The following is a 27,070-nucleotide window of genomic DNA, read 5'->3' on the forward strand; positions in this document are numbered from 1 at the left end:
AAAAAAAACAAAATAATCCAATTAAAAAATGAAGTACTGACTGAAACTGAGAATTCACACAGAAGAATCTTAAATGGCTGAGAAACACTTAAAGAAATGTTCATCATCTTCAGCCATCATGGAGGTGCAAATCCAAACAACTCTGAGGTAATCTTACCCTTGTCAGAATGGCTAAGATCAAAAACACAAATGACAGGTCATGCTATAGAGGATATGGAGTAAGGGGAACACTCCTTCATTGATAATTGGAGTGAAAACTGGCACAGCTACTATGGAAATCCATATGGCAGCTTCTTAGAAAATTCGGAATCGATTTATCTCAAGACCCAGCATACTAATTGTTGGACCCTAAAAACTCTCAATCATACCACAAAGATACTAGCTCAGTTATGTTCATAGAAGCCTTTTTTGTAATAGCCAGAATCAGGCAGCAACCTAGATGTCTCTCTACCAAAGAATGGATAAATAAAATGTGTTACATATAAATAACAGAGTATTATTATTCAGCTGCTAAAATAATGCCAACAGGAAATTTGAAGGCAAATGCATGGAATTAGGAAAAAGAATCATTCTGAGTGAGGTAACCCAGACCCAGAAAGACAAACATGGTATCTATTCACTTGTAAGTGTATATTAACTGTAAAGTAAAAGATAGACATGCTGCAATCCACAGATCCAGAGAGGCTAGGTAAGAAGGAGGGCTCAAGCGGGACAGCATGAATCTCCCCTGGAAAGGGAAATAGAGGAGGTCTCCTAGTTGGACTGGATGCAGTTGGGCATGGGAGCCTGTGGGATATGGTTGGGGGGTAGGCAGAGGATAACAATGCTGTGAGAGCTAACCACAACAGGGTGCTATACAGAGTCGGTAGAAGCCTAATGCAAGGGAAACTTTCATGAGTCTACAAGAATGGCCCCAGTTAAGACTCCTGGCAGCAGTGGATGCATGACCTCAACTGGCCATTTCCTATAATAGGATTTGTGGCTATTCCAGTTGTCATTGGAGAGCCTTCATCCAGTGACTGATGGAAACAGATTCAGAGACCCATGCCAAACATCCAGCTGAGCTCCGGGAGTCCTGATGAGGAGAGATAATAGGGATTGTAGGAGCCAGCAGGGTCAGGAAATTCCACAGAAACCACTAATCAGGTTCATGGGAACTCACAGGGTCTGAACCAACAATTAGGAAGACTTAATGGGACTGACCTAGACCCTCTGCATATACGTGATAGTTGTGTAACTTGGTCTATATTTGTAACTCTCAGTAATGGGAGAAGGGGCTATCCCCAGTGCTTTGACTGGCTCTTAGGAGCCTATTTCTAATGCTGAACTGCGTTCCCAGCCTGAACAGTGGGAGAGGTGTTTGGTCTTATGGCAGCTTGATATGCCATGCTTTGCTGAAGCCCATGGGAGGCCTGCCCTTTCGGAGTCAGTATAGAGGAAGGATAGATTGTGAAGGAGGAGGGCATAGGGCAGGAAATAGGAGGGATAGGGAGGAGAGGAGGCAGGGGAGGCTGTTGTCTGTGGGCAAAATAAATTAATAAAAAATAGAAATTAATTAAGTAATTAAGATTGTGCCATACACTAAAAAGTAAAATAAGTTTGGTGATTTTAATTATGATTTCCAGTACCGCATTTAGAAATTGGAAAAACAGAATATCTGACTGGCCTTTCAATACTTCTGAGAGTATAGAAGCTTAAAGACTTTGTGATCTGAAGTCAGATAATGGGTTCATACCTGTAATCCCAGCTGAGGCAAGAGAAACATAATGACTTTAAGAGCATCCTAGCCTACACAGTAAGATCCTGTTTCAAAAAAATATTTTTGAAAGTAATTTGAAAACTTCATGAAACTCTATATTGAATATTAAATCCTAGTCTTGAGACTTCCTTACAGGCTTCACAGTATATTGCTGAATGTAGTTGACAGCTGTCCAGCTTCATGACTGATCAGATTTTTGATAAATATAGTTACTGCCTATTATGAATGAAAGAAAAACCTGTACTACTTTTTGAGATAGAAAAAAAAATGCATGTTGCTAAAACAGGTCCAGTACTCTGTAGCATGGGATTGAAGGTTATGGGACAGTAGAAAAAGGGCTCACTCTGTGGTAGTTATAACCACATTCTTAATATTCAAACCAGATTTACTTTCTGAGTGAGATCAAATGCACACTGTTGGATTGACCTTGAGAAAGGAATCAACATTTTAAGGGCTAGCTGTATGAAATCTTCTGCAATGTCTGAATTTAATGATATCTTATAAGATTAAAGGTATCTTTATTCTCCCATTACTCTTAGAATCACACCATACATCAAGATTAAGATGAAAGAGTGCTACAGGGCCCAGTGTGTTGTAGAGCTAAGCACTGAGAGACAGGGTTCACTGTGTTGGAAAAGGTGGGGGTTGGGAAAAAGTCATGGTCTGGTTTGTTCTTGAGAAACCTCTTCCTATTCCACTCTTGTTTCTACTCTGCTTCGACTGACAAAACAGTCAATTGCCCTGGGACTAAGATGTTGAGTGCATGTACAGCCACCACACCCTACTCAAATGAATTACTGCATATGTGCTTTGTGATGCGATTTTTTTTTTTTTTGGTTTTTCGAGACAGGGTTTCTCTGTGGCTTTGGAGCCTGTCCTGGAACTAGCTCTTGTAGACCAGGCTGGTCTCGAACTCACAGAGATCCGCCTGCCTCTGCCTCCCAAGTGCTGGGATTAAAGGCGTGCACTACCACCGATTTATACGTAGAGAAAAATATTTCTGGAAGTCAAAAAATCTTATGATGCCTTTGTCACCTGTCTATAAACAGGACAACTTGTTCACTAGAAAGGTGTTTTTCCATGTATAATGGAGCCTATAGTTATCAAATAGTCTGTCTTCCTAACCTGTCTTTTACAAAACTTAGAGAAAACTCAGCAGTGGCATTTGTCTCTATATATATCTGAAAAGTCTACATAAGCCTTGTAACATAGTTCTCATATTTCCATAAACAGATAAGCAAACTGCAGTTTTGAAATAGCTTCAAAAAAGAATCTGTAATGTATTGGCTGATGTGTTAGTGCTGCCTCTGTAATTGGTGTCAAGTTTTGTTTTGGGGAGGTATACGTGGCTTCTCTTATTCTGAGCCTGCTGGGCTGTGTCATGTCCTTGTCGTACATGGGTTTGGCCCCAACACTTCCTACATCACTCAGGAGTATTTCTACCTCACCTCCCACTGCTAAACTCTGCCCTGCATACTCAAGGTTACTCATAGCCTGTCATTTCCGAGGCAGCAAATAGAGAATTATATCATGTTGTTTGAAAAGCCACAGTTTTACTGAAAATGTGAATGTTCTCAAGGGGTACATTCTGTTTCACGTAAAGATGAACCTAAGAAAGAGTTATTTATTGGTGTGTCAGGAGAGCTTTGTGGAAGCAGGAACTCCTTGAAGCAGGGTACACTCTAATAGGAACACAGGCTGCTGCTACCTGTATGGGAGGGAAGGCAGATTCCAGCTTGAGTTTGATTTGGTGACGTCTGACTTTCCTCCTTCAACCTTTATTTCTATATGAAAACTGGTTGTCCATTATTTTGAATGATCATTTATTTTGAAAACTATCTGCTGGTTAGAAGTCAGTACCCGAAGCCTGCAATACATCATCTGACTACAAATTTACTCTGAACACAGAGGCATCGCGTATTGTGAACCCAGAATTGGCCTTTACTTGGACGATCCAACCCGAATGAAAATATCTGATGATTCTCCAAAGGAAAAGAAGGCAGTGTTATTCTACCCTGAAGGGGATTTATTAGCTACGTTCATTGTGGAATGACATGATTTACGTGGAAAAAATGTATAGGATTTTATTATCATAAATAAATAAAAGTGAACAGAACTCAACTTGTCAGTAATCTCTTATTGAGGCCTCCTGAGCATCATGGCAACCATCTTGACCATTTATGCTAAGTAACTCCATAGGGAACTCAAGGAAAAACATGTGCTCTACCTTCCACTGTAGAAAGCCATTTATTACAGATTGCTTCTCCTCAATGCAGCTACCCTGGAGCTTCAGGTCCTAAGTGACTGTTGGTGGCATCTAAGCTTCTCACTACCGTGCTTTTCCTTTTTCTCATCTCTTTCAGTTCTTATTATGATAAGATTGTTTATATGCATAAAATGAAAATAACTTTACCAACAGATAAACTAAGATTCTGAATATCTTTGATGGTAAGAGCCTCTTTTTTTATTCACTTATGAAGAACAAGAAAGAAAACATGATGTATCCATCACAAATAATTGGCTATGTAGGATATAAAAAACTTACTCTCTCTAGGAAAAGGGGGAAGAGGGAGGGGGGAGATAGACAGACAGAGAAGGATAGAAAGGAGAAAGAAAAGGAGAGAGAGAAAAAACTGACTTAATTTTAATGCTGTGTGTATATATACAGGGTGGGCAGTATATATTTATTACTTACTCTAAATCCTACGTTCTCTGGGTTTGCTTTCTCCTTTTTAAGGCAGGTTTTTGATATATTTTACATGAGAAGAATTTGGACATTAACATCAGTAAAGTTTTTGCTAGAAAAAAAGTCCCTCAGCTTCCTAAGAGGAACCAAAATAAAAAGGATTTCAGTACCTCGGAATCTTTATCTAGTCCCCATTTCACTTTGATGCAGTGCTTCAGGGAGATGTAGAATATATTTTCACACTTTTCTTTATGCTTAAAACAATTTCTCCTTTAAAATGCGTGAGCAATAATTGATTATTGTATGGTAATTTTGAGACTCCTAAAAGCAGATCAAACAGGGGAAAATATCAGAACATCATACAGAGGCTTCCTGATCTGGTGGTAACCTTTGCATTATGTGCTGGTCTGCAATTCATGAGGTAGACTCCACCAAGAGTTTATGTAACAAGATGAAAGCTATTTCTGAAACTAGCTGTATATTCAGGTCACAGTTTAATAATTCACTGTGGAAAATGGGATAAATATGCATGCAGGAGACAGCATGTCCTTTGGGAGGCTGCCAGACAGTTTGGTGTCAGAGTAACATCAGGCGTCAGCCTTTAAAAGAAGGGTCAATAAAAGGTGTATTAATTCCTCACACTTCCGGCATCGTTTCAGAAGTGTCATCTGTCAGGCACGAAGAGTGACAAGACAGGTCGTCCAATCCACAGAAGTTGGAACACAGCCATAGGGAAGGACACTAAGTCTGCTCTGACCATTTGCGAGGGGCTAACGACATCTGATTATGGGGCAGATGAGCAGAAGATGACACCTAGATGCAGTGCAGACTGAGGAATTATGACCTCAAAAGCAATGATGTGTGTGGAGGGGTGATATTTTGTTTGTGCTATAACAAATAAAGCTCGTCTGAGGATCAAAGTGTGCAGCGAGCCCGCCACTAGTTAGCCATCAAGGCCAGGCAGTGGTGGTGCACACCTTTAGCCCCAGCACTTGTAAATTACACACTTTAAAACCCATCACTAGGAAGATGGAGACAGGAAAGGACATGGCTTAACAGAGAGAGGAATATAAGGTTGAGGGAGACATGAACTCAAGGCATTCCATCTGAGGACTTGTAGAGACAGATACCCCATTTGGTCTGAGGGGGTTTGTGGAGGTAAGAGCTATCTCTATGAACTGGTAGCTGGCTGCTCTGCTTCTCTGATCTTTCAGATTTCCTCCACTAATACCTGACTCTGGGTTTTTATTATTAAGACCAATTAGAATTCCTGCTACAGTAGGGACTGAAGTGAGAATGCCAAGAGACTTGAGCTCATTTTACCAAGAGGCTTTGCTCCCAGTGCCACACAGGCTTAGTGCTCTGGGAAAAATCATGGGAGAAAGAACAAGACAACTTGTGACTTCTGTCTTTTCATTAAGGTGAATATTTTTTCAGGGCTGTAAGTTTATCCGAAGCAAAAACTTACCTTTATTAATTTAGTAATTTAATTATGTAATGTATTTAGCAATTAATAATTATTACGGGTAAAGTTGTGTAAATCAGGCAGTTTTTCACAGGCTTGCCATGTAGATGATAAAAATATGATATAAGTAATAGCTTATTACTATTTTTATTTGAGGTAGTAGGAATGAAACTCTGGGCCTTTCTATGCCAAGAGAGTGCTCTGATACTGAATTGCAATTCAAGACGTTCATGCTTAAATATTACTTTGCAATTAAAATTTAAGTTAAAAGGTCAAAATAAAAACAAAGGACTATGTTGTCATAAAGAAAGGGAACAAAATTATATCAATGAATTAGAGTGTCAATTAAAAGTTAATGTGTTTTCCAATTAATTTTAGATCACAGAAGCAAGATAATAAATGTAAAAAATGAAGAATCAATATTACACTTTCTCTAAATATATAGTGACCAGAGTGGCAAAGCTTCAGAAGCCCAAGAACAGCAGGTGCTGTTCTGGATACAGAACAAAGGAGCTCTACTCAATGCTGGAAGAAACATAACGTCTTTAGGTTTTCTCAGTCACTTTGGAGAACAGTTTGACATTTTATTTCAAAAGTAAACATACTTGTACAGTAAAATCCTCAACCATGCTCTTTGATGAATTGAAAATCCATGTCCACAGAAGTTACAAGCCAAACTAATTAAAAATATGCATCTACAGCATACGTTTAACAGAAATGTTCATAGTAGATCCTTCCATTACTAAAATAACTTAGAAAGAAGTTTCTCAGTATGTTAATGAATAAACGGCATTTATTTCTACAAAGGAACATAGCTTAGTGATAAAAAGCAATGAGCTGCTGGGTGGTGGTGGCACACACCTTTAATCCCAGCACTCAGGAGGCAGAGGCAGGGGATCTCTATGAGTTCGAGGCCAGCCTGGTCTAGAAGAGCTAGTTCCAGGACAGGAACCAAAAGCCATGGAGAAACCCTGTCTCTAAAAATCCAAAAAAAAAGAGCTACAAAGATGTCCATATTACTAAACAAACAAAAAATATGAAATGTCTCTATATAATATAATGTCAAATTCTGAAAAAGACACAACTGTGGACATGGTAAAAAGTGATTTCTGAAGCTCAGAGTCAAAGTGGGCTGAACAGGTGAACTGTGAAGGGTTTTACTGCTTTGATGTTGAAAATATACTGCTTGATTATGTGCAGTGGACACATTCATTAGACATTTTTCAAGACTGATAGAATAGAGTCAATTCTCATACAAACTGTGAGCTTTAGTGAATCATAACCATTGCTAATGACTCCTTACAGTGTCAAGCGCACAGTGCTGATGTAGGACAATGGCAGAGGAAAGAGAGTTGAGAGGAGAAGGCATATAAAACTCTGTACTTGCAGTGTCTCCCTAAAGCTTCAAAATCAAGAATGTTAATTATATTTAAAACCAGGCTGAAGGTTGTCATGAAGAGAAGAAAATCAAAGAACTTTCCTAAAAGCCTTAGAAAACATAAAATAGGACCACTGGATAGCTGCCTATAGAGACTGTATAGAAGGTAAGGAGAAATATGCACTCAAAAAAATTTAAAGGAGAAAATGCAGTCAATCATTTCAAAACCATCCTCTGGGCCTCTACTAATTGATTATAGAACCAATGATGCACGTAGCATTTGTGATACACAGATCTCTGCAGGCATATTCATGATGTTCTGTTCTCCTGTCCTCTGGCATCATTGCAGAGAGAGCTTCTGAGAACACTGACGCTCAAAATACAAGTACATAAACTACCTGGGACATCACTCAAAGGTAGGAAGGCAGGAATGTAGAGTAATATAAGCCAAGAATATTCCAAACTTCTATAATATGAGGAAAAGGTGAAAGGAAGAAGTTATATACATGTGTAGAGACTGTTAAAATGCCAAGTCCAATGGGTATATCTGTGGGGATACACTTGTGATGTAGAAAACAGTTGTTATAGATGCATAAAGCTAGTTTCTAGCAATGCAACTAGTTATGCAGAACTTGAAGTATCACTAGAGTGACTAAGAAAAATGAGTTAAATTTATTTCATATTAATTAATTAGAATTGAAATTAGAAAAGTTATTAGATGTGACTAGGGAACCAGGATTGATTATATTGCCATGTAAAATGGATTGTAAACTTATGAGATTAGGCCTCCAAGTCCACTTCTGTAGAAATTACAGGAGTTAGCATAAAACTCTAGGGTTTACTCTGTGGAAACCAGGGTACTAGAGAAGCTTTATAATAATGTATCAGAAGATGATAAGGGTAGATGCTGAATGGAAAGCAAAAGATAAATACAGATCTGAAGAACGCACTAGGTTTCTACCTTACTCCTGAAATGTACCCCAATTCCATTTCTTTCCCCCGGCACTCTCTTTTCACCTTCACCTGATCCCTCCTGTTCCCATCCCAATCTGACCCCAGTATGCCCTTGAAATCTAGTCTATTACCCTTTCCCTGGGAGATCCATGCATTCTTTATTAAGCCCTCCTTGTTAATTAGCCTCTCCAGGTCTTTTGATTGTAGCATAATTATCCTTTACTTTACAGCTAATTATAAGTGAGCACATAATGTATTTGTTTTTCTATGTCTGGGTTAACTTACTCAGGATGATATTTTTTCTAGTGCCATTAATTTTCCAGCAAATTTCATGATGTTATTTTTCTAACAGTTAAATGATACTCCATTGTGTACATGTACCACGTTTTTTTATCCATTCTTCAGTTGAGGGATATTTAGGTTGTTTCTGACTACTATGAATAAAACTGCAATGAACATAGTTGAGCAAACATCTTTGTGATAGGGTAGAGTGTCTTTTGGGATTATTCTCAGTAGTGTTATAGCTGGGTCTTGAGGTAGAGTGTCAATTTTCTGAGAAAATGCCACATTGATCTTTAAAGTGGCTGTGCAAATCTGCACTCCCACCAGCAATGGAGGAGTGTTCCCCTTGCTCCACATCCTCGCCAGCATGAGTTATCATTTGTATTTTTATATTAGCCATTCTAACAGGTGTAAGACAAGGAAATGACCCACAGAATCAACTAACAAGGGCTCATAGAGACTCATAGAGCCTCTGGTGTGGGAAGTCCTTCTGTATATGTGTTGCTTTTATTGGTTACTGAATAGAGAAGCTGTCTTGGCCTGTGCCCCATGTTGGATGCCAATCTGTAGGAGGAGGCCACTTGTTTGTTCCTGGCTGCCCAGAACAAAAATAACCACACAGAAACTGTATTAATTACACCTATTGGCCAATCACTGAAGTGTATTGCTAGCTAGCTCTTATATCTTTGGTTAACCTATTTCTACTATTTTAGATTTTACTACAAGGTTCATGGCCTACAAGCAAGATTCCAGCTGGCAGCTTGCATCTTTCCCCTCTGGTGGCTCCATGGCATTTCCTTGATTCCACCTACACTCTCTCTATATATTACTTCCAGCCTGGCTATCTTCTGTTAAGTCACTGGCTGAAAGCAGCTTCTTTACTCATTAACCAATAAAAGCAACACATATACAGAAAGACTTACCACACCCAACCTCTATTCAGCAATTCCTCAGAGACATTAGCATCTGAAGCCTACAGCCTCGTGATTTTACATTAAACATGAATCTTTGTTTCCAGGTTCTGTGGTAGTGGTGGGCACACTGATGGCTGTAAAACAGAAAATATATTTGTTTGGCTCTTCTTGAAATATTCTGCAATTTTTTTCATATAAGAATTTCATCAAAAAGGAAAAGTAATAAAAGTAGGAAAGTGACTTGGGAAGAAGGGATTTGGTGGGAGGAAGAGGGTATAATTTTAAATGAATGAATAAAAAGTGAATTGCACTTAAAATACTCCTAAACTCCAAAATAAAGAAAAAAAAAACAGGAAAAAATGAAATCTAAATAACTAAATGATTACTAACAGAAAGAGAAGCATTTTATATCCTCTTTATCTTGAATAAAATGAAGACAGTCAAAGTTAAAATCAGAGGATTTAATTTCAATGTGTGTGCTTGATGTTTTTGTAAATGAGAGGAAAAAACTACATTGCACCCATTATGATGCATAACCACGCTCTAGGGCAACTCTCCTGACGATATCTAATAAATGACTTACACTGCCACAAAAGAAGTTAGTACACTATTAAGCACCATAAATCATCATATTCAGTGGTTGTTGCAGATGAGAAGCATTAATGGAGCTTGAATTTGTTTCAGGTGTTTTGGAACACATTGACTCACCCACCACTACACGTTATGTATGTAAAGAAGTAACTTTCCTAATAGAAAACTGTGTTAACTATCTACTTCCCATACAAAATATTCTGAGTACTGGGTGTGCTGAAATGAAGGGCCCTCAAGCTCCTGAAAATTGCTTGACCTCCAGGATGAGTTGCTGGACTTACTACCTGGGGTCTCATCTATTCTGAAATGTCAGCACTTGTACCACACTCCATGCTAAAATCTTTTGTTTTAATAGCGACTTTTTGTTTTAATAATGACTTTGTTTTAATAATTACTTTTTGTTTTAATAATTACAGATGTCTATGTGCAGATGAACAACTCAGTCTGAGGCTAGCAAAGGAGAGACTATATCAAAAAGTTGCATCAACTCTGAGGTTTGCTTGACAACAAAGGAGACCAGACAGAGTAACGAATACCATTAAAGAAGCTGGCTATTCAAGGACCTTTGTCCTAAACAGAGGGAAGACAAATTTTTCTCTTCTCTCCTTTGCCCTTTCTCTCTCGCTACCTCATTCCCTTCCTCCATTTCTCCTCCCTCCTCTCTAGGTATACACAAGTGGCGTATGTGTGAATATAAATTCATGTGCATGGGGAGGAGAGCAGACCGCCTTGAGCATCATCTCTCGAGAGTTTTCTACCTTTCTTTTTGAAATTTTTGTTCACTGGAATCCAGAGCTCAAGATTTGAAGCTAGACCGGCTCTCCAGAAATCCCTAGGAATCCTTCTGTCTCTACTTCCTTAAGTCTGGCATTATAGGTATGAGAGACCTTGCCTGTCTCTTTGGGTATTTTCTGAAGACAGAATTCTGCAGCTCCCTAAGCTTACATAGCAAGTACTTTCTAATGGAGTTTTCTCTCCAGACCAAGTTTTCTATTTTATTAATATTTTTATAAATATTCGTGTGATATTTTTCAGCCAACAACAATGCAATATTTCCATTTTCCATGATTGTATCTTATTTTCTGGTCCAGGATTAAGAATAAATCTCATACCCAATTTGGTTTTCATGATGCTTTAGATTCCTCTAACCTGTAAAAGGTTCTCAGTCTTCTCCACCTTCTTGCCATCTAGAAAGATCTGTGGTCACTTGTTTAAGCAAATGCCAACTCTATTGGTTTATATGATAGTTTTGTTTTAGAGAATTTCAGGTAAATCAGTGCAATGAAGTTCTGCCGTCAAGATGCATCACGTAAACAAATACATGATGCTGGCGTTGACATGAACTTAAATCACTCAGGAAAGTGCTTTCTTCCAGCTTGTCCATGTTGAATGGGCACTTATGTGAGAACTGTCATAGAAGAAATCTCCATGATGACATTCAGGAAGGGTTTTGGATTGTTGAAGGATGTTCTGTAGTGGATTTTCAGGCTGTCTAGAGTGACATCTCTCCTGCTTTTAGAATCAAAAAAATGATTAAGAGTTCAGTTTGCCCTATTAAATCACTCCTATTATTTGAAGTTTTCTCTTTCCCTCTCTTTCACTGAATCCCGATGCTGATAAGATTCTGAGAATAACTTGGTAGAGTCTGAGTGTCAGTAATGAGAGGACAGTGAAAGGTCATAAAAAAAATCAATCTAATTGAGAAATAACAGAAGTTGGATGACCATTGGGGAAGACAAAATTGGGAAAGGCTGAACTCTAAACAGAGGTACTAGAGTTAGCAAGGGTACTTTTAGCAGGGGAGTAAATTGCCCACCATTCTAAGCGAAGCATCAGGACTGCTGTTCTGAGAGCTGAGGGCAGCTTTCCCAGCTGAAGTCAAGTCATATATAACATACCTCTGTATGTATTGGCACAGCCTTATGAAGTAGTGTCATATTGTAACTATATACTCCACTATGGAAAACCAATGAGAAGAGATGGCATTCGTTTTTCTCCGAAAGTCCTATAGGCCATGTAAAAGGAATTGTTGAGAGTTTTGTCAGTTACTATTCCAACTAAAATTCAATACCTCATAAAAGGTGTTAAACTTATAAAAAGTACTAAAGTAAGAACTACATTAAAAGATTAAAAAGAACCAGCAATAAAATTTTGCATTATTTTGAAACGACAAAAGTACTACAGCATAAATAAAAGCTTCCTTAAATAGAACACAATGGTACAGTCAATACACCTTATCCATGCGGTATCCTTGAGGTCTTGGTTTAACTTGGCGTGTGTGTGTGTGTGTGTGTGTGTGTGTGTGTGTGTGTGACCATAATAAACACTCATATTTAATTGGATTTGGATTTTGAGTTCCTGAGTGACAGGGACTTTACTAACTGGTAAGAAAAATGACAATGATAGACATATAACTCTCTAAGTTTTGAGTAAGTTTTGCAAAGTACAAATTACAAAGTGTAGTTTTATCATCTCAAAATAGGATTTTCTATTTTGCTGGAAAGTTTCATAAGTATCTGCCCATTTCACCCACTTACTGTACAAAGGAAATTCTTCTATATGGGACCTTTGTAGACCTAAGACCAATGTCCTGTTAAATGTAAAATCAAAGATGCCAAAAAAGCCTTCTGCTGTGGGAAAATGCTCTTGTACACTATAAGACACCTGTTGGCCAGTATCCAGGCAGAAAGTATAGGTGAAGCAACCAGACCAGGAGAATTCTGGGAAGAGGAAAGGCAGAGACACAGCCACAAGCCAGATGCAGAGGAAGCAAGATGAGAATGCCTCACTGAGAAAAGATACCAAGCCATACAGCTAGACATAGACAAGAATTATGGGTTATTTTAAGCTGTAAGAGGTAGTAAGTAATAAGCCTAAGCTAATAGGCCAAACAGTTTGTAATTAACATTAGCCTCTGTGTGTTTCTTTGGAACTGAATGGTTGCTCATCCAGGCAGGATAGAAGCTTCCATCTGCAGCCTTCTCACCTGTTTCAGTTTGTTTTGATAACACTATAACCAAAAACAACTTAAAGTACAGTGGTGGAGAGGCTTTACTGCATCTTACAGCTTACAGTCTATCAAGTGAAGCCAAAGCAACAACCTGGAGACATGAATGCAGGAATTTAGAGACATGGATACAGGAGCTGAAGCAGAGACCGTAGGAGAACACTGCTTATTGGTGTGTTTTCCATTGCTTGAACAACCTGCCTTATTACACAACCCAGAGATACCTACCCAGTGGTGGCATTTCCCACTATGGACACAGTCATACCACATCAACTGTCAATTAAGGCAATCCATCACAGATATAGCCACAGGACCATCTCATGAAGGCAATTTGTCCATTGAGGTCCCTTTCCCTCAGTGATTCTAGTTTGTTTTGTGGACAAGAGCAAATAAGCAAAACTGACACTTTGTAAAGTTGACACATAAACAGAGCACCATTAAACCACAAGTTTCCTTTTTTGTTCTTGTCAAACCTCGTTTTAATATCACCACATAAAACATGGCATAAATTTTAAAACCACAGTCTTTAATATTCTCAACACTTTAAAAATCCAAAGTGTCTTTCAAAATCCCAAGCCTCTTACCTATGGACACTGGTAAAATAAAAATAAAATTAAAAAATAACATATATTGTCTCATTCCACGAAGGAAGAACCAGGGAATAACAATCAGATAAAAGTCATACCTGCCATTCATCAGTGTCAATCACCCAGTGTCGGATTTATGGATACTCACTCATAATCTTTGGATTCCAAAGAGCTTGTGTAGCGTTTGTCCCTGACATGCCATCCAGAGCATGCAGAATTGTCTTACAGGCTCAGATCATCTCCATTGCCTCTGTCCTTACTAGTCACCCAGGGTCCTAACATATACAATATCCTTGGTCTTCACCGTGGATGGCACTACAATCAGGTTTTCTACTCTCTTTAGGGACTCTAATCATGCCTCATGGAGATAAGCTTTATTCTTTTCTTCATGACCCCTGCAATTATGCAGTGTTCAGGCCACCAAAACAAGTACCACCTGAGAGATTTTTACACATTACCAAGTTTGGCAACCAGCTTTAGATGCAGCCTTGGATCCTCTGGGTCATAGTTTCCAGATGCTGACCCTGAAGAAAAAAATCTCCCCAGAAGTTATCACCTAAATTATGCTCTTTTATGAATCCCCAACAAATCATCAGCCATAGCAAACCAGCATCCTCTGTTCTGTAAAACAGTCTTCACATCCATAGGTTGTTAAATACACTACACAGAGCCATAATAGAGTCTTTAAGGAACTTTCAAAACTTAGAAAACTCTTTGATCTCCATACTATCTTCCAAAATCCTACATTAAGCTCTGAACACTCAATGGCTTTACCAGTCCAACACTCAAAAGTTCTCTAACTTCCTCCCATGGAATCATCAAAACATAAAAGCCACACAGTCAAGTCCATCACAATACCCAATCTGATACCAGTTTCTAAAGTTTCATTTTCTGTTACTGTGATAAACACTATGGCCAAAAGCAGCTTGGTGGGAGGGGCCTTTTAAATCTTACATTCTATATTCCATCCTGAGGGAAGTCAAGGCAGAAGCCTACCAAAGTACTTGAAGGAGAAACCAGGGAGAGTTACTGACTTTGTTCCAATGGTTTGCATTGCTTGCTTGCTTATACAACCCCACACTACTCACACAGGAAGATAAGCCCACAGTGGGCTTATCCCTCACCTGTTAATCATTAAGGAATACAATGTCCCACTGGCATTGTAGCTCAATCTGATAGAGAGAATTCCTCAGTTCAAGTTCCCTTTCCCTAGTGTCTTTATTTTTCTGTCAAATTGACAGAGAGTAACTAGCCCACAATGTATAGAAACCACAAGTGCAGCTGTCTTTCTTTCCAAGGGAGAAAATGAAAGTCTATTGAGATTATACTTTCCCAAGCACAGCAAGAAACATTTAGGATAGGGAAAAGTAAGAATTCACTCATTTGATGTGACTTTGGTGCCATTTCTTAAATTTTATTAGGTCTGCCTCTTAAAGACTTCTCCTTCAGGTGTCACACTGCTTTGCGTTCACAAAAATTCCATGCTGTATAATTTGTTAATTTTATATACATGAAGTTTAGAAATAGTGAAGTAAAATTCATCATTCAAGTTTATGCAATCGGGAAGCTATCGAGACAAATGATCCAACTGACCCTTTGTCATCAGATGTGCTCCTGTGGTATGCTGGAATGAACATGATCAACCTGTACAATACTCTGCCTAACCTAGAGGGAAGCAGGATTTCTTACTTAGAAGTATACTTCAGCTTTATGTGATGAAGTGGTTTTTTTTCCCATTGTTCAAGCAAAATCAATATGTCTTACTTCTTCCAATAGTTCTATATTCATTCTCAAGAAATAACATTATATTTATTTTGCAAATTGTTTGATAATTCCATACATGTTTATAATTTATTTTGACCCACTCACTCTCTCCCCTTATATGCTGCTCAACACTTTGTCTTCCCAAATTTCTTAGACTGTTTTGCAAGTCCACTTAGTTCATGTAGTGTTTCCATTATGTGCATCGGTTTCTGGCCATCCACTAGAGTTTATTAATTTATTTTCATATGTACTGATTTTTAATTTTAAAGGTTTTAATGTTTGTAAGAGTCCGGTACACATATTTTTAGTAATCTTTTTCAAACTGTGAAAATGTTTATTCTGTTGAACACTTTCATTGAATGCAGAATGCTTGTGATAAATGATTTCACAAGCCATGGTGAGAAAGCATACATCGGGTCAGCAGGCTGGCAGAGAAGTCAGTCTAAGGGGAAAATCGTGCCCTAAGTACCCATGCATCTTAGGTTAAGGGGCACGGGTAAGTTTAAGCTGCAAATGAGGTGATTTTGTAACACAAGCAGAAATAGGGCTTCTGATTCACCTATGTTTCCAAGTGCTTGATTTCATTCAGAACTAAAGAGCGGATGGTTCCAGACTTGTCATTTAAAAAAAAAGGATGTTTTAATCATTGAGCTGCATGGAAATAGATAATATTGGATGACATTGACTATCTTTGATTAGTCATGCCATATTACAATTGATGTGCATATAATTTCATAGTCTTACTAGCTTTAAGTCTTGTTTTCCCCCATGCCCTCAACTGTACAATAGATTTTCAGCCAATATATTTTAAGGCAACAGTCCGTGTGTGTCAGCAGAGTGTTCTATGTTAAGTTTGTTTCATGTTTGAATGGTCTTTGTCAAAATCCCAGGGACCAGATAAATGATTGAGACAGCCACCGTTAAATATTAGGCAAACTCGTTTCTATTCTTCGTGTGAATGGTTTTAAGGAGCAATTAAAGCTGTTCATTGAAAACACAGAGGGGCATTAAGCCACATAATGCAATAATCATATTGTTTACTATTGGGGGCCCAGGAGACTCTGATGGAACAAAGTCAAGATTGAATAATTGTATCACAAAAATATTCATTACCCGTGGAAACAAACAGAAGGCTGCAGATCTCTCAGGCAACAGTTTTAGGGGCTTCATCCTTTCAATTCTATGAACAGCAAATGGGGCCTTTGAAGGGGAGGGAAAGAAGTCCACTTCCCGTTCTTCTCCAGATAAGACTAAAATTTGCTCCAATTGAGAAATAGCGAGTCTGAGGTGAGTGAATTGCATTTTAAAAGCATATGTATTTCCACCATGTTATGCATAACCTATAGAAGAAATATGAATTGAGACAAATAAATCCGACATGCTTTTCTGTGTTTAAATCTTCATTTGTAAAACCTTTTATAACTCTTTTATCAATACAAACTTCCTATAGTTAATTCTCCATCAAGTTTATTGTGTAAACTCCTTGTAGCCACAGGACTGTACTCGATCTGCAAAGTCCAGGTTAGAGTTGTTTCTGTGCTGTTTCTGGGAGAGCCAATGTGATCCTCTGGTCACAATTTTCTAACTTCAAGTCTTCTCTTCCTTTCAGAATCTTTCGTGTGTGTGTGTGTGTGTGTGTGTGTAAACAAATTATTAATCCAGAATTATGTGGGAAGATCTTAGTTTCTCAAGATCCCTATATCATACCAGTATTATATCAGGTGGAAATTAGGATATACATGCTCTTGGGAGGCAATTATCCTATCTAGTCTACAAGCTCCCATTAGAATAGTTACATAAATCTAAGTGAGGAATAAGACCAGTCACATCCACAGATAGTTGTGAAATGGATCGTTTTTTAATGTGGTCCTGCTTCAAAGTATGTTAACTGATAACATATTGAACTATTCAATAATTAATTAATTATTACTGTGTGGGAGGTGAGTCATATGTACCATACCACACTTGTGGAGATAAAAGAACAAGTTGCTAGAGTTACTTCTACTTACCATGAAGGTTATAAAAATTCAATTCAGATCATCATACTTTGTGGCAAGCTATTCTACCCACTGAGCCATTTTGTCAACACCCATCTTTTTTTCTAATTCTTTCTTTCTTTTCTTCCTTCCTTCCTTTCTTCCTTCTTTCTTTTCTTAATTCCACACTAAAACTTTCATAATACTGAAAGATGTACTGTTTTTCCTAAGATTTATAATCCCTTAAGTTTAAATTCCACACTACTCATTTGTGATGAGGCTTATTAAATCTGTATCATTAAGATATAGTCTGTCCCATACATAAAAAGTATTCAGGTTTAAGGTCAGTTTATGTTTCATTAGTGGTATATTTTATAAATTCTGGGTTAAGGTTGTACACATCTGAAAATTGTTAATATAGAAACAAATAAAATCATTTTGAGAATTCCTTGCTAATTTTCTCTTGTTTTATATTAGGATAAATTGTTTTAAAGTAAGGTTCTGCAACACAAGGAAAATTTAAAAACATAGGTATCTCTATTTAATGAGATTCTACTTTTATAAAAAGTAATATGAACAGTGAAGATAATATCAAGCTGCTCCTAGTTTTTTATTTTCTTACTGAGAAATTATTTTCTAAACCAAACTTTAGTCAAATGGATATTTAAATAAGTAAGACATAGTCTCATATTAGGTGAAAAAGTTTTAGAAAGAATATTTATATAACATATACACCATGTGTGTTACTTTTGCATATATGTGTATATATACTATTTTGACATTCAAAATTCTGTAGATTTTCTTAAAAACTGAAACAGATCCTTGGTTATCCCAAACCAAGTGCCTACAGCAGGAGTTTTTTCTTTTGTAGCAATGTTAGAATGCAATTGATCATTTCTTATTGCTGAAATAATTTGCTAGTTGTAAACAATTTTCTATATTTGAAATTACTTTTAGCCCTCACATTAAAAGTCATAAATATTAAAGACCTTTCACCACATCATCAATATTCTAAGACTCTCCGTAAATATGCGTCAGAGTTACAAAGTAGCTAGAAATATTGCATGATTTATGCAAATAAAAATTATCTCATTACTTTATAATGGCACCTAATAATATAAAGTGTTGACAAGACGGAGAGAGGACATACAAAGACAAAGCGTATTTTGCATGTGTTATTACTATGCAAAGGGTGAAATATCTAATTTTAAATTCGGTTGGACTACAATTGTGCTCAAAAGCCTAACAACACATCAAAATGTTTCACTGATGAAGAGCGATTTAATTCTTAATTGACTTATCATTTTCCTTCCATACCACATTGTTATAGAAGCAGTGGAATCTGTTCAGAAAGAAAATTTTGCTTACATTTTGAACTGTTCCTTATGTAATGACTTTAAAACGTCTGTGCTGTGGATTAAAGATTTGTAAACACACAATTAATGCATTATAAACATAGAGAAATACTGAATATGAGATGGTACCCTAGAGAAGTTTAAACATATTATATGAGATGTACTAAATAAATCACAATTTTCAAGACAAATAATGAGCTTTTTGTATTTTTTTTTTTGCTATAGTCATTTTTTGAATACTAGGTGACAAGCCATATACCATGCGGAATAGTAGTCCTCTAATATTTTAAGGAGACCATATTATTAATGCTTCATTTCTCTATTTTAAAGAACCTATGATTCATTAAGATTAAAACATATTATAATATTTATGTAGAACTTTTATGCATTAGCCACTTTTTTACTAAGTTGTTGCTTTTTGAGTTTATTAAGAGAAAATAAATAGCACTATTATATTCAATTAGCTGTCAACCAACTAAATAACCTTACCAAAGTAAAAACAAAAAGGATCATGCCCATAACAATATTGTGTAATACAGAATTTTTGTTTTTTTTTTATTAGTCTAACTAGAACTTCAGAAAATTAGGAAACAACCTTCCTCAAGTCCCAGCAATACCACTTTTGGGTATATATCCAAAGGACGCTCAACTGTGCCACAAGGACATGTGCTCAACTATGTTCATAGCTGTATTGTCTGTCATAGCCAGAATCTGGAAACAACGTAAATGCTCTTGACCAAAGAATGGATAAGAGAAATGTGGTATATTTACACAATGGAGTAGTATACAGCAGAAAAAATAACAACATCTTGAATTTTGCAGGAATATGGATGGAGCTAGGAAACATCATTTTGAGTGAGGTAACTCAGACACAGAAAGACAATTATCACATGTACTCACTCATAGGTGTTTTTTAAACATAAAGCAAAGAAAACCAGCCCACAAATCACAATCCCAGAAAACTTAGAAAACAATGAGGACCCTAAGAGAGACATACATAGATCTAATCTACATGGGAAGTAGAAAAAGACAAGATCTCCTGAGTAAATTGTGAGCATGTGGACCTTGGGGGAAGGTTGATGGGGGAATTGTAGAAGTGTCTAACCAAGGACTAGTCTAGCGCCAGACCCACAGGGGTTGGTGTTAGGAGTTGTGTGGAGATTGTGGGAGTTTCTAACCAAGGAACAGTCTAGCTTCAGACCCACAGGGTGTGTGTGTATGTGTGTTAAGGGTTGTGTGGAGATTGTGGGGGTGTCTAACCAATGACTGGTCTAGCCTCAGACCCATACCATGAGAGTGAGACTAACCCCGACACTGCTTGGAGGGCCAGGACCTAGAGGCTGGATGGCCCAAAGACCTAGGATAGAGTTAAAAACTATTGAAGAAAAAAAAGTCAACATAATTATTCCAAATGATATTCTACTATAATCAAAGATTGCTGATTACCCAAATTGTCTTTAGAAAGCCCTCATCCAGTAACTGACAGAAACTGATACAGAGACCCAGAATCAACCATTGGGCTGAGCTTGAGACACTCTGCTGAAGAGAGAGATGTAGGAAGGATTGTACAAACCAAGGGAGGGGGAGGGGGTTCAAAGACATCACAAAGACAGCCAAAGAAAAATCTAACCTGTGCTCATAGGAGCTCACGGAATCTGAACCAACAGCCAGGGAGCCTACCTGGAACTGACCTAGGCCCTCTACAAAAGTGTGACAGTTGTGTAGCTTGATCTACTTGTGGGACTCTGAGCAGTGGAAGCAGGGGCTATTCCCAACGCTTTGGTCAGCTTCTGGATCCTATTCCTCATAATGGGTTCCCTTGCCAAGTCTTGATATAAGGGGAGGAGCTTAGTCATATCACAACTTGCTATACCATGTTCCCATGGGAGGCCTTCCCCTTTCTGAACAAAAGCAGAAGAGAAATGGATTGAGGGGGAGACGAGGGAGGAATGGAAGGAAAGCAGGTAGAGGAAACTGTGGCCAGGATGTAAAATAAGTGAATAAACTTTAAAAAGGAAAAAGAAAAATTTTAAAACAGAGTCCAACATGTTACTGCAGTTTGGAGAGAGCCTCTACTTTCAAAACAACCCCACAAATGTAATGTCCTATCGTTTTTTACCATTAACTCAATTAGTCATTTGATATTTAAGAAGCACAGAGGGCTAAGTAAGTCCCAGTAGGAAAACTAGGAACAGGGACTGTGGAGACAACTCATTGAGTATACTAGTGGCTCTCAGCCTTCCTAATGCTGGGAATGCGTAAAACAGTTGTTCTTGTTGTGGTGAGCCCCTACTTCGTAATTGTACTTTTTCTACTGTTATGAATCCTAATGTAAAGATCTGAAATGAAGGATTATTGGGAGCTACTGAGTACAGGCCACAGCACTCTCTCTGAATTCAGAACAGGACTTCTATGACAAGCGGAAACTGGCTTGGGAATGGGATCTGAGGGGTAGAACTAACTGACTCAAGCACGTTTTCCCCTGCATGTTTCTTTACTTCTACATGGAAGATGAAAGCAGGGAGAAGAATAATAAGCATGGGGCATAAAAGGTTAAAAGTTAGGGCATCAGGCATAAGGGGTAATGGTAAGGGCAAAGGGGATAAGACAAAAGGCATAAGGGTCAAAGAGAGGGTGATCTCCATAAAGCTTTCAGTTTATATAGGCATACAGACAAGTTAGCAATCCCATAGGGGGTAACAATACTGTCAAGCATGCATTTTCACAGTCACAAAAACCGGTGAATCTGGCAAGGAGGCACCTTATGTCTCAGAGGGGACATGGCTGTGAAGTTCCCTTGCATCTGGGAACACAGCCTTGGTATCCATAGTAACCCATGTGTGTGATTTGCATTAGCATCTACCTGGTTGGATTAAAAGGAGTCTCAAGGTCCACAGAGGGACCTTGCTTTTGACTCCAGCAGGATGCCCAGGTGAGAATGTATCTCTCTGAAGCTAGTTTTAGCAACCCAAACTTTTTTCTTGTATAACAGCTAATTTCCTGGGCTATGATCTTATGTTGTTTGAAACCAAGGTAAAGGTAAATATAGAATATTAGTAGCTTGTTAAGTCAGAGCAAGAGACCAGTAGATTACACCTTCCTGAGTCAGCTGCTAGAACAGACATATTACCTCCAGTATGAGACTCCTTACTTACCAGTGACTACTGTCACTAAAGAAAGTCTGTGGGGGACTATTATTACGTAGAGTTTGGTTATGAAAACAAAGGCTTGACTGAATCCTTTGCACACCATGGCTTCATGGTGTGCAGGGAGGTATCCGGTTGCCCTACAAGAAAAGTCAGGTTTACACACTGCTGGGAAACTATAGAAGGGAAAAAAGCCATGATTTCACAAGATTTCTACAAACTGACAATGACTTATCTAAAGGGCAAATGTCCCAGTAGCTTTGCAAAAACTCCTAGTGGAGTGCCCGTACACTTCCGGTGGATAGTTCAACAGATCTGTCCGCTGTACATTTACTGTATACTACACAGAATATCTGATACGCGACCCTCCAAAAGAGACATGAACCGCAGGTTGAGAATCACTGCAGTAGAGTGCTTGCCGCATGAGCATGAGAATCTGTGTGCGCCTGCTTCTAATTCAGAGGTGGAATCCCGCAGATCCCATGATGACTGCCCTAATTAGCCAGCGCCAGACCTGTGAAAAATCCTGTCTTAAAAGACAAGGCAGACAACTCCCGAGGAATAACAGCGAAGCTAAACATCTCCATACAAGAGTACAGACACGCACATCTACACACACATAACCATGCATGCACACATACATACACACAAAATTAAAAGAAAAATTAAGAATAGATAACAGCAACAATTATGCTAACAGGGAATTCGTTTTTATAATGTCCTCTATGGAAACTAGTTATACATAAGCAAGAGTAGGGTTAGAGCATCATGACAAACATCCTTAAGTTAAAACCTCAAAGGCCAAGCATGAACTTTGCTTCCAGATGGGACGTGAATATCACGTGCTTATTATTAATTAAATTCTCTTGTAATTTGCTTTCTGGATAGGCCCTAAGGTGTGTGATATTTTTTTCAGTAATTTAGACACAAAGGATAGTTATTTTGTTAGACCATGGAAATAGAAAATGTGGTCATTGTTCTCAATACTGCTAATCCTGCTTTCTGTCTTTGATTAAAGACCCCTTTATCTCATAGACTCAATTCATACGGCATCGTAAATGACAATAGTCAGCCATGAAGGATCATCAAGTACCACACAAAACTCAAACTCAGTATGTAGTAACGTGAGAATATTATACATAATCTCTATGATAAAAAGTGAAGTAGTAGATTAAAACATTCGTGTTTATAGGGTCAGGTGTTCTGTTTCAGAAGCTAATCACAGGTTTTCGGAAGGGAACCTAGGACATGGTAGTTTCAAAGCTTTCTTTCGTCTCATCTCCCACCATTACTGCTAAGTCTGACTGAACTCCACAACACTTTGCCATAAATTGTTTCCTTGGCATGTGCTAAGTTTGTTATTCAGAAAAATGGCAGACATTTGCAGACATAGACATGACCCTGGGGAAATGTCCTTCAGGAAAAATAAGCTCACATCTATCTACATCAGTAAAGGGCAGATGCCGGCAATTTTCACCAGTAACCGCCATTCTCGGAGGAGAAATCTTTTCGTGTATTCAGGATCTGACACCTGGCTTGGGAAGGTCTGAACGCAGGCTTTCATCTGGTGACTGCTACATAGGCATCTTTGCCTACTTGATAGACCAAGAGTCACTCCACATTTTTCTTCTTGGCAAGGCTTACCTCAACACAATATAATTCCCAGCATTCTGCCCCCATTCCCTTGTTCTTCTTGCAATCAACCTGCTTTTTAAATTCCAGCTCTCAAGCCTGCTTTGAGCTTCCTTCTGCATATGTGACTTCCATGCTTAGAAACATGACAAATTTTGCTTTCTGCTAAGTTAGTGCCAGTTTGCTTCCCACAGACCAAACTTTAACAAAGCTTCAAAGTGAAAAGAAAAAAATTAAGACTTTCCCTCATAGTCCATCCTAAGTTAGATGCCATGGTTTGATGTTTGAAACACAACTAATGATTATAAATTTTCCTTGCTACCAAAGAACTTATAACCAACTGTGCAAACCAGTCACACACACAAAGACCCACCAAGACAAGAGAACATTATCCGAATTGATTTTGGAGAAGTGGAATAGAGTCAAGTCCCCATTGACACAGACTATAGAGAAGTCAATGGTAGAAGATGTCAAGCCTCAAAGTTCTTCTATGATGTCACCCAGACAGCTGGCTAGGGTACAGGTGATGAGAAAAACAAAATGCACTATATACTTATTACTAAATATCAACCTAGGAAAGGCTGTACATTTGCTGACTGCAATTCTGAAATCAATGGCTTCTTACCTTTTGCAGATATTCAACTGGTCCAGCTGGGTAAATTCCACTCTTAGGGACCTCAAAAATACTTCTCAGTTCATCAAGAGCAATGGAAAAGCGTTCAATCCTGCGCCGGCCAGCCAGGGAATCCTCCTTCAGAATTTCTGGCTGGACAGAGGCTCTGAGTTTGTCACTCTGGTCCTCAGGAACTTGGTCTTCAGGCTCCCCACTCAATATTTCTTCCCCTGTGCTGCAGGACAGACTCGGGGGCTCTGGAGGGTCAAGCGCAGAGAGCCCAGCTCCTTCAGGTTCGAGCATGCTGCTTTCCTTAAGCTGGAAGAGCCGGCACCCAGTACCTCCAGGGTAGCTTTCACTTCTCTGGTAGTCACTGGATTCCCACTTCTGCCTCAGGAGATTCAATGACCCCTTCTGGATGGGGAAAGCAGACGACTCCAGGTGGTCCTAAAACGGCAAAGGTTCTTTCATTATAAATGTGCCCAGACGTCAGTTGTATTCAAACACATCACTGAAGGTAGGTACTTGACTTGATGGCACAATGCCATGACAGTGAGCCAAATTCACAAAGATTGAGAAGAAGAGTCAGCATAGACACAGCCAAGTGACCATAAAGAGACAAAAATACAGCTAGGAAGACGCAATTTCTTTCCTCTTCCTTTCATGCAAAATAAGCCTTGTAAGTTCATTGTTGAATAAATTCTGAGCAAAGGGTCATTTATGAAAGAGGCAATGAAGCAGAATAAGGCCATTTCCCATGTGTAACAGTATAATATTTCTTTTGAATTATTGGTTTTTGTAAACCTATTACTTCAGAAGTAACAGACTAATAGCTTATCATTATTAATCCTTGGCTGTAAGGCAAACAGTACGATAATTGCTTTGTATGTGTACCAATCTTGTTCCCCAAATTATCACAGATGAATTAGTTGCAACTATTATTAGTGTGTTGTAGGCTTGGGCTGAATAATTTGCCCAGGTCATCAATGACCAAGTCTGAATCTGAAAAATTTATCTGTGTAATTTTAGCAACTGCTCCTGATACCACTGGGGTTTATTGCTACTTTTGTAATTTGTAAGTGTCTCATGGTGAAGCTCATTTAAACAGGACTTTGTTTCAGAGTTTTATGGTGAACAGAAGAAACTTCAGATGAAAAAAAAAAAACCATATTCTTACCATAACACACACAGGCTCTGACACACATGTGGAAGGAGATCAGTCATGGCCAGGGAGCCTTACCAGCTACCATGAAGTTTGTCATTTAAATATAAATAGCTCTACTGCCCACCTAGATTCTGCATTGCAAACTTGAAGCTTTAAAAAATAAATTTTGCTCTTGAAGGATGCTGCATTTTCTTGTAAAATTGTCAGCAATGTGGTATACAATACCATTTAAAGTAAGTTTTGGAAGTATCTCAAATGTCATCTAAATTAACGGCCATGTGTTTCTTCGGATGTTGGTCTCATTTGGGAAAAATACTTCATGTATGAGACTAATATGCATATTAGATTAATACATGCATATAGAAGAAACAAACTTTGTTTTCATTAAGTAATATGTCTTCTTACAATGTAAAAAGCCTGATAATAGTTTATGTTTTGCTTTCCCCCATATGTAATAAAGTTTGTGAGATACTGTGTAGATTTAATGGTGACCCTGGCACCACTGTATACTTTGAACATACAGCAGACAGATGCCCATTTCCAAGATGGGCTTCAGCAACATTGTGACCTTGAGAAAGCTTCACTGGATAAGAGAAACGAATGTCTTTATAAATAAAGTGATGTGTCTCATCTCTATTTGGTCAGCCTTCTCCTATCCCTCCCTTGCTCCTACTCTCTTCAACCTGTGGTTAACACTGCTCTACACTCAGTTTCTGCCCGGTCAGCATCATGATTGATCATCTCTTTCTGAGGTTTAGTACATAGTACATTACCATAGATAATTATGATGTTCTGAATATTAAAAATAAATGATTCTACATGTTTTCATCACAACAAAGTAATAAACATTCAAAGATATGGCCATGCATAATTTCAATTTTAGGAAATATGTACATGACACATCACATGGTAGCCCTAGAATGAGTATTACTTTATATATAGTAATTAACCCCACTTCCAGCAAACTGTCTTAGTGTATATTATAGTCCTCAGCGGAGTTACTAATTTCTGCCATTAACTCTAACTCTATTTTTTTGGTAAAACATTATTTTAATTACTAAAATATTTACACTGCTTATGAGCCCCTAGCCTGCAATGCTTGGAAAAAGGGAAGAGATTTTTAAAGGGACAGATTCTTAGACTAAAACATATTGGAATTTTTGGCTACAAAAAGTATTACTAATTAATACGTTTTTGTTAGTCACTAATGAATGTCTGAATGAAACAGAGGCACCACACAAGTCCTGAAAATCTGTTTTAGAAGCTAACCAGCAAATGGCAAGACTTATACCAAGAAGATCTGTAACTCTGTGTCTTGCCTGCAAATAGACAAGTGATGCAAAGCAATTTGTTTACATGTCGTTATTTTCTTTTCGAGACAGTGTCCCAGCTGGTAGGAATAAACATATCTTGGCATTTAATATAATAGTTATTTTGAAATCAAACTTGCACAGTTAGGAAAAGAAAGCTGAAAGGAAAACAACACAAAATAAGACAACACTCCCAGAAGATAACAAACTTGTCAGCTTGAGCAGAGACCCATTTTCTTCTATAGCAAATGGGACCCAATGATTTAAACTTATTTGATCATCTAGTTCTGGATCAAGCTGGAAGACACCTGCACCTCCCAGTCCCTCCTAGTGCACATACCTAAAGACCCTGGAATTCTATGTGAATAAAGTTTAAAAATGTTTAATATTGAAGAGAAGGCATGGTGCTTAGGCCCCCACAAAGCTGAGGGACAGTATGACAGTAGATTTCTTGGATTTTCTTTTATCCATCTACATCTGGTTGTT

General features: G+C 38.1%; 1 protein-coding gene across 1 annotated transcript in view; it reads right to left on the reverse strand.

Moving 5' to 3' along the window:
• Nucleotides 1-24,529, reverse strand: part of Xirp2 (xin actin binding repeat containing 2) — a 255,809-nt gene extending 231,280 nt beyond the window's left edge. Inside the window, 1 exon segment of the mRNA XM_050123573.1 lies at nt 24,122-24,529. Coding sequence (XP_049979530.1) covers nt 24,122-24,412 — 291 coding nt within the window. The 5' untranslated portion in view covers nt 24,413-24,529.
• Between the last annotated feature and the right edge of the window lie 2,541 nt (nt 24,530-27,070).

This window comes from Alexandromys fortis, unplaced genomic scaffold (genome assembly GCF_014885135.2).
Source record: "Alexandromys fortis isolate MF-2015 unplaced genomic scaffold, M_Fortis_MF-2015_v1.1 scaffold_8_9099976_23576923, whole genome shotgun sequence".
NCBI classification, from domain to species: domain Eukaryota; kingdom Metazoa; phylum Chordata; class Mammalia; order Rodentia; family Cricetidae; genus Alexandromys; species Alexandromys fortis.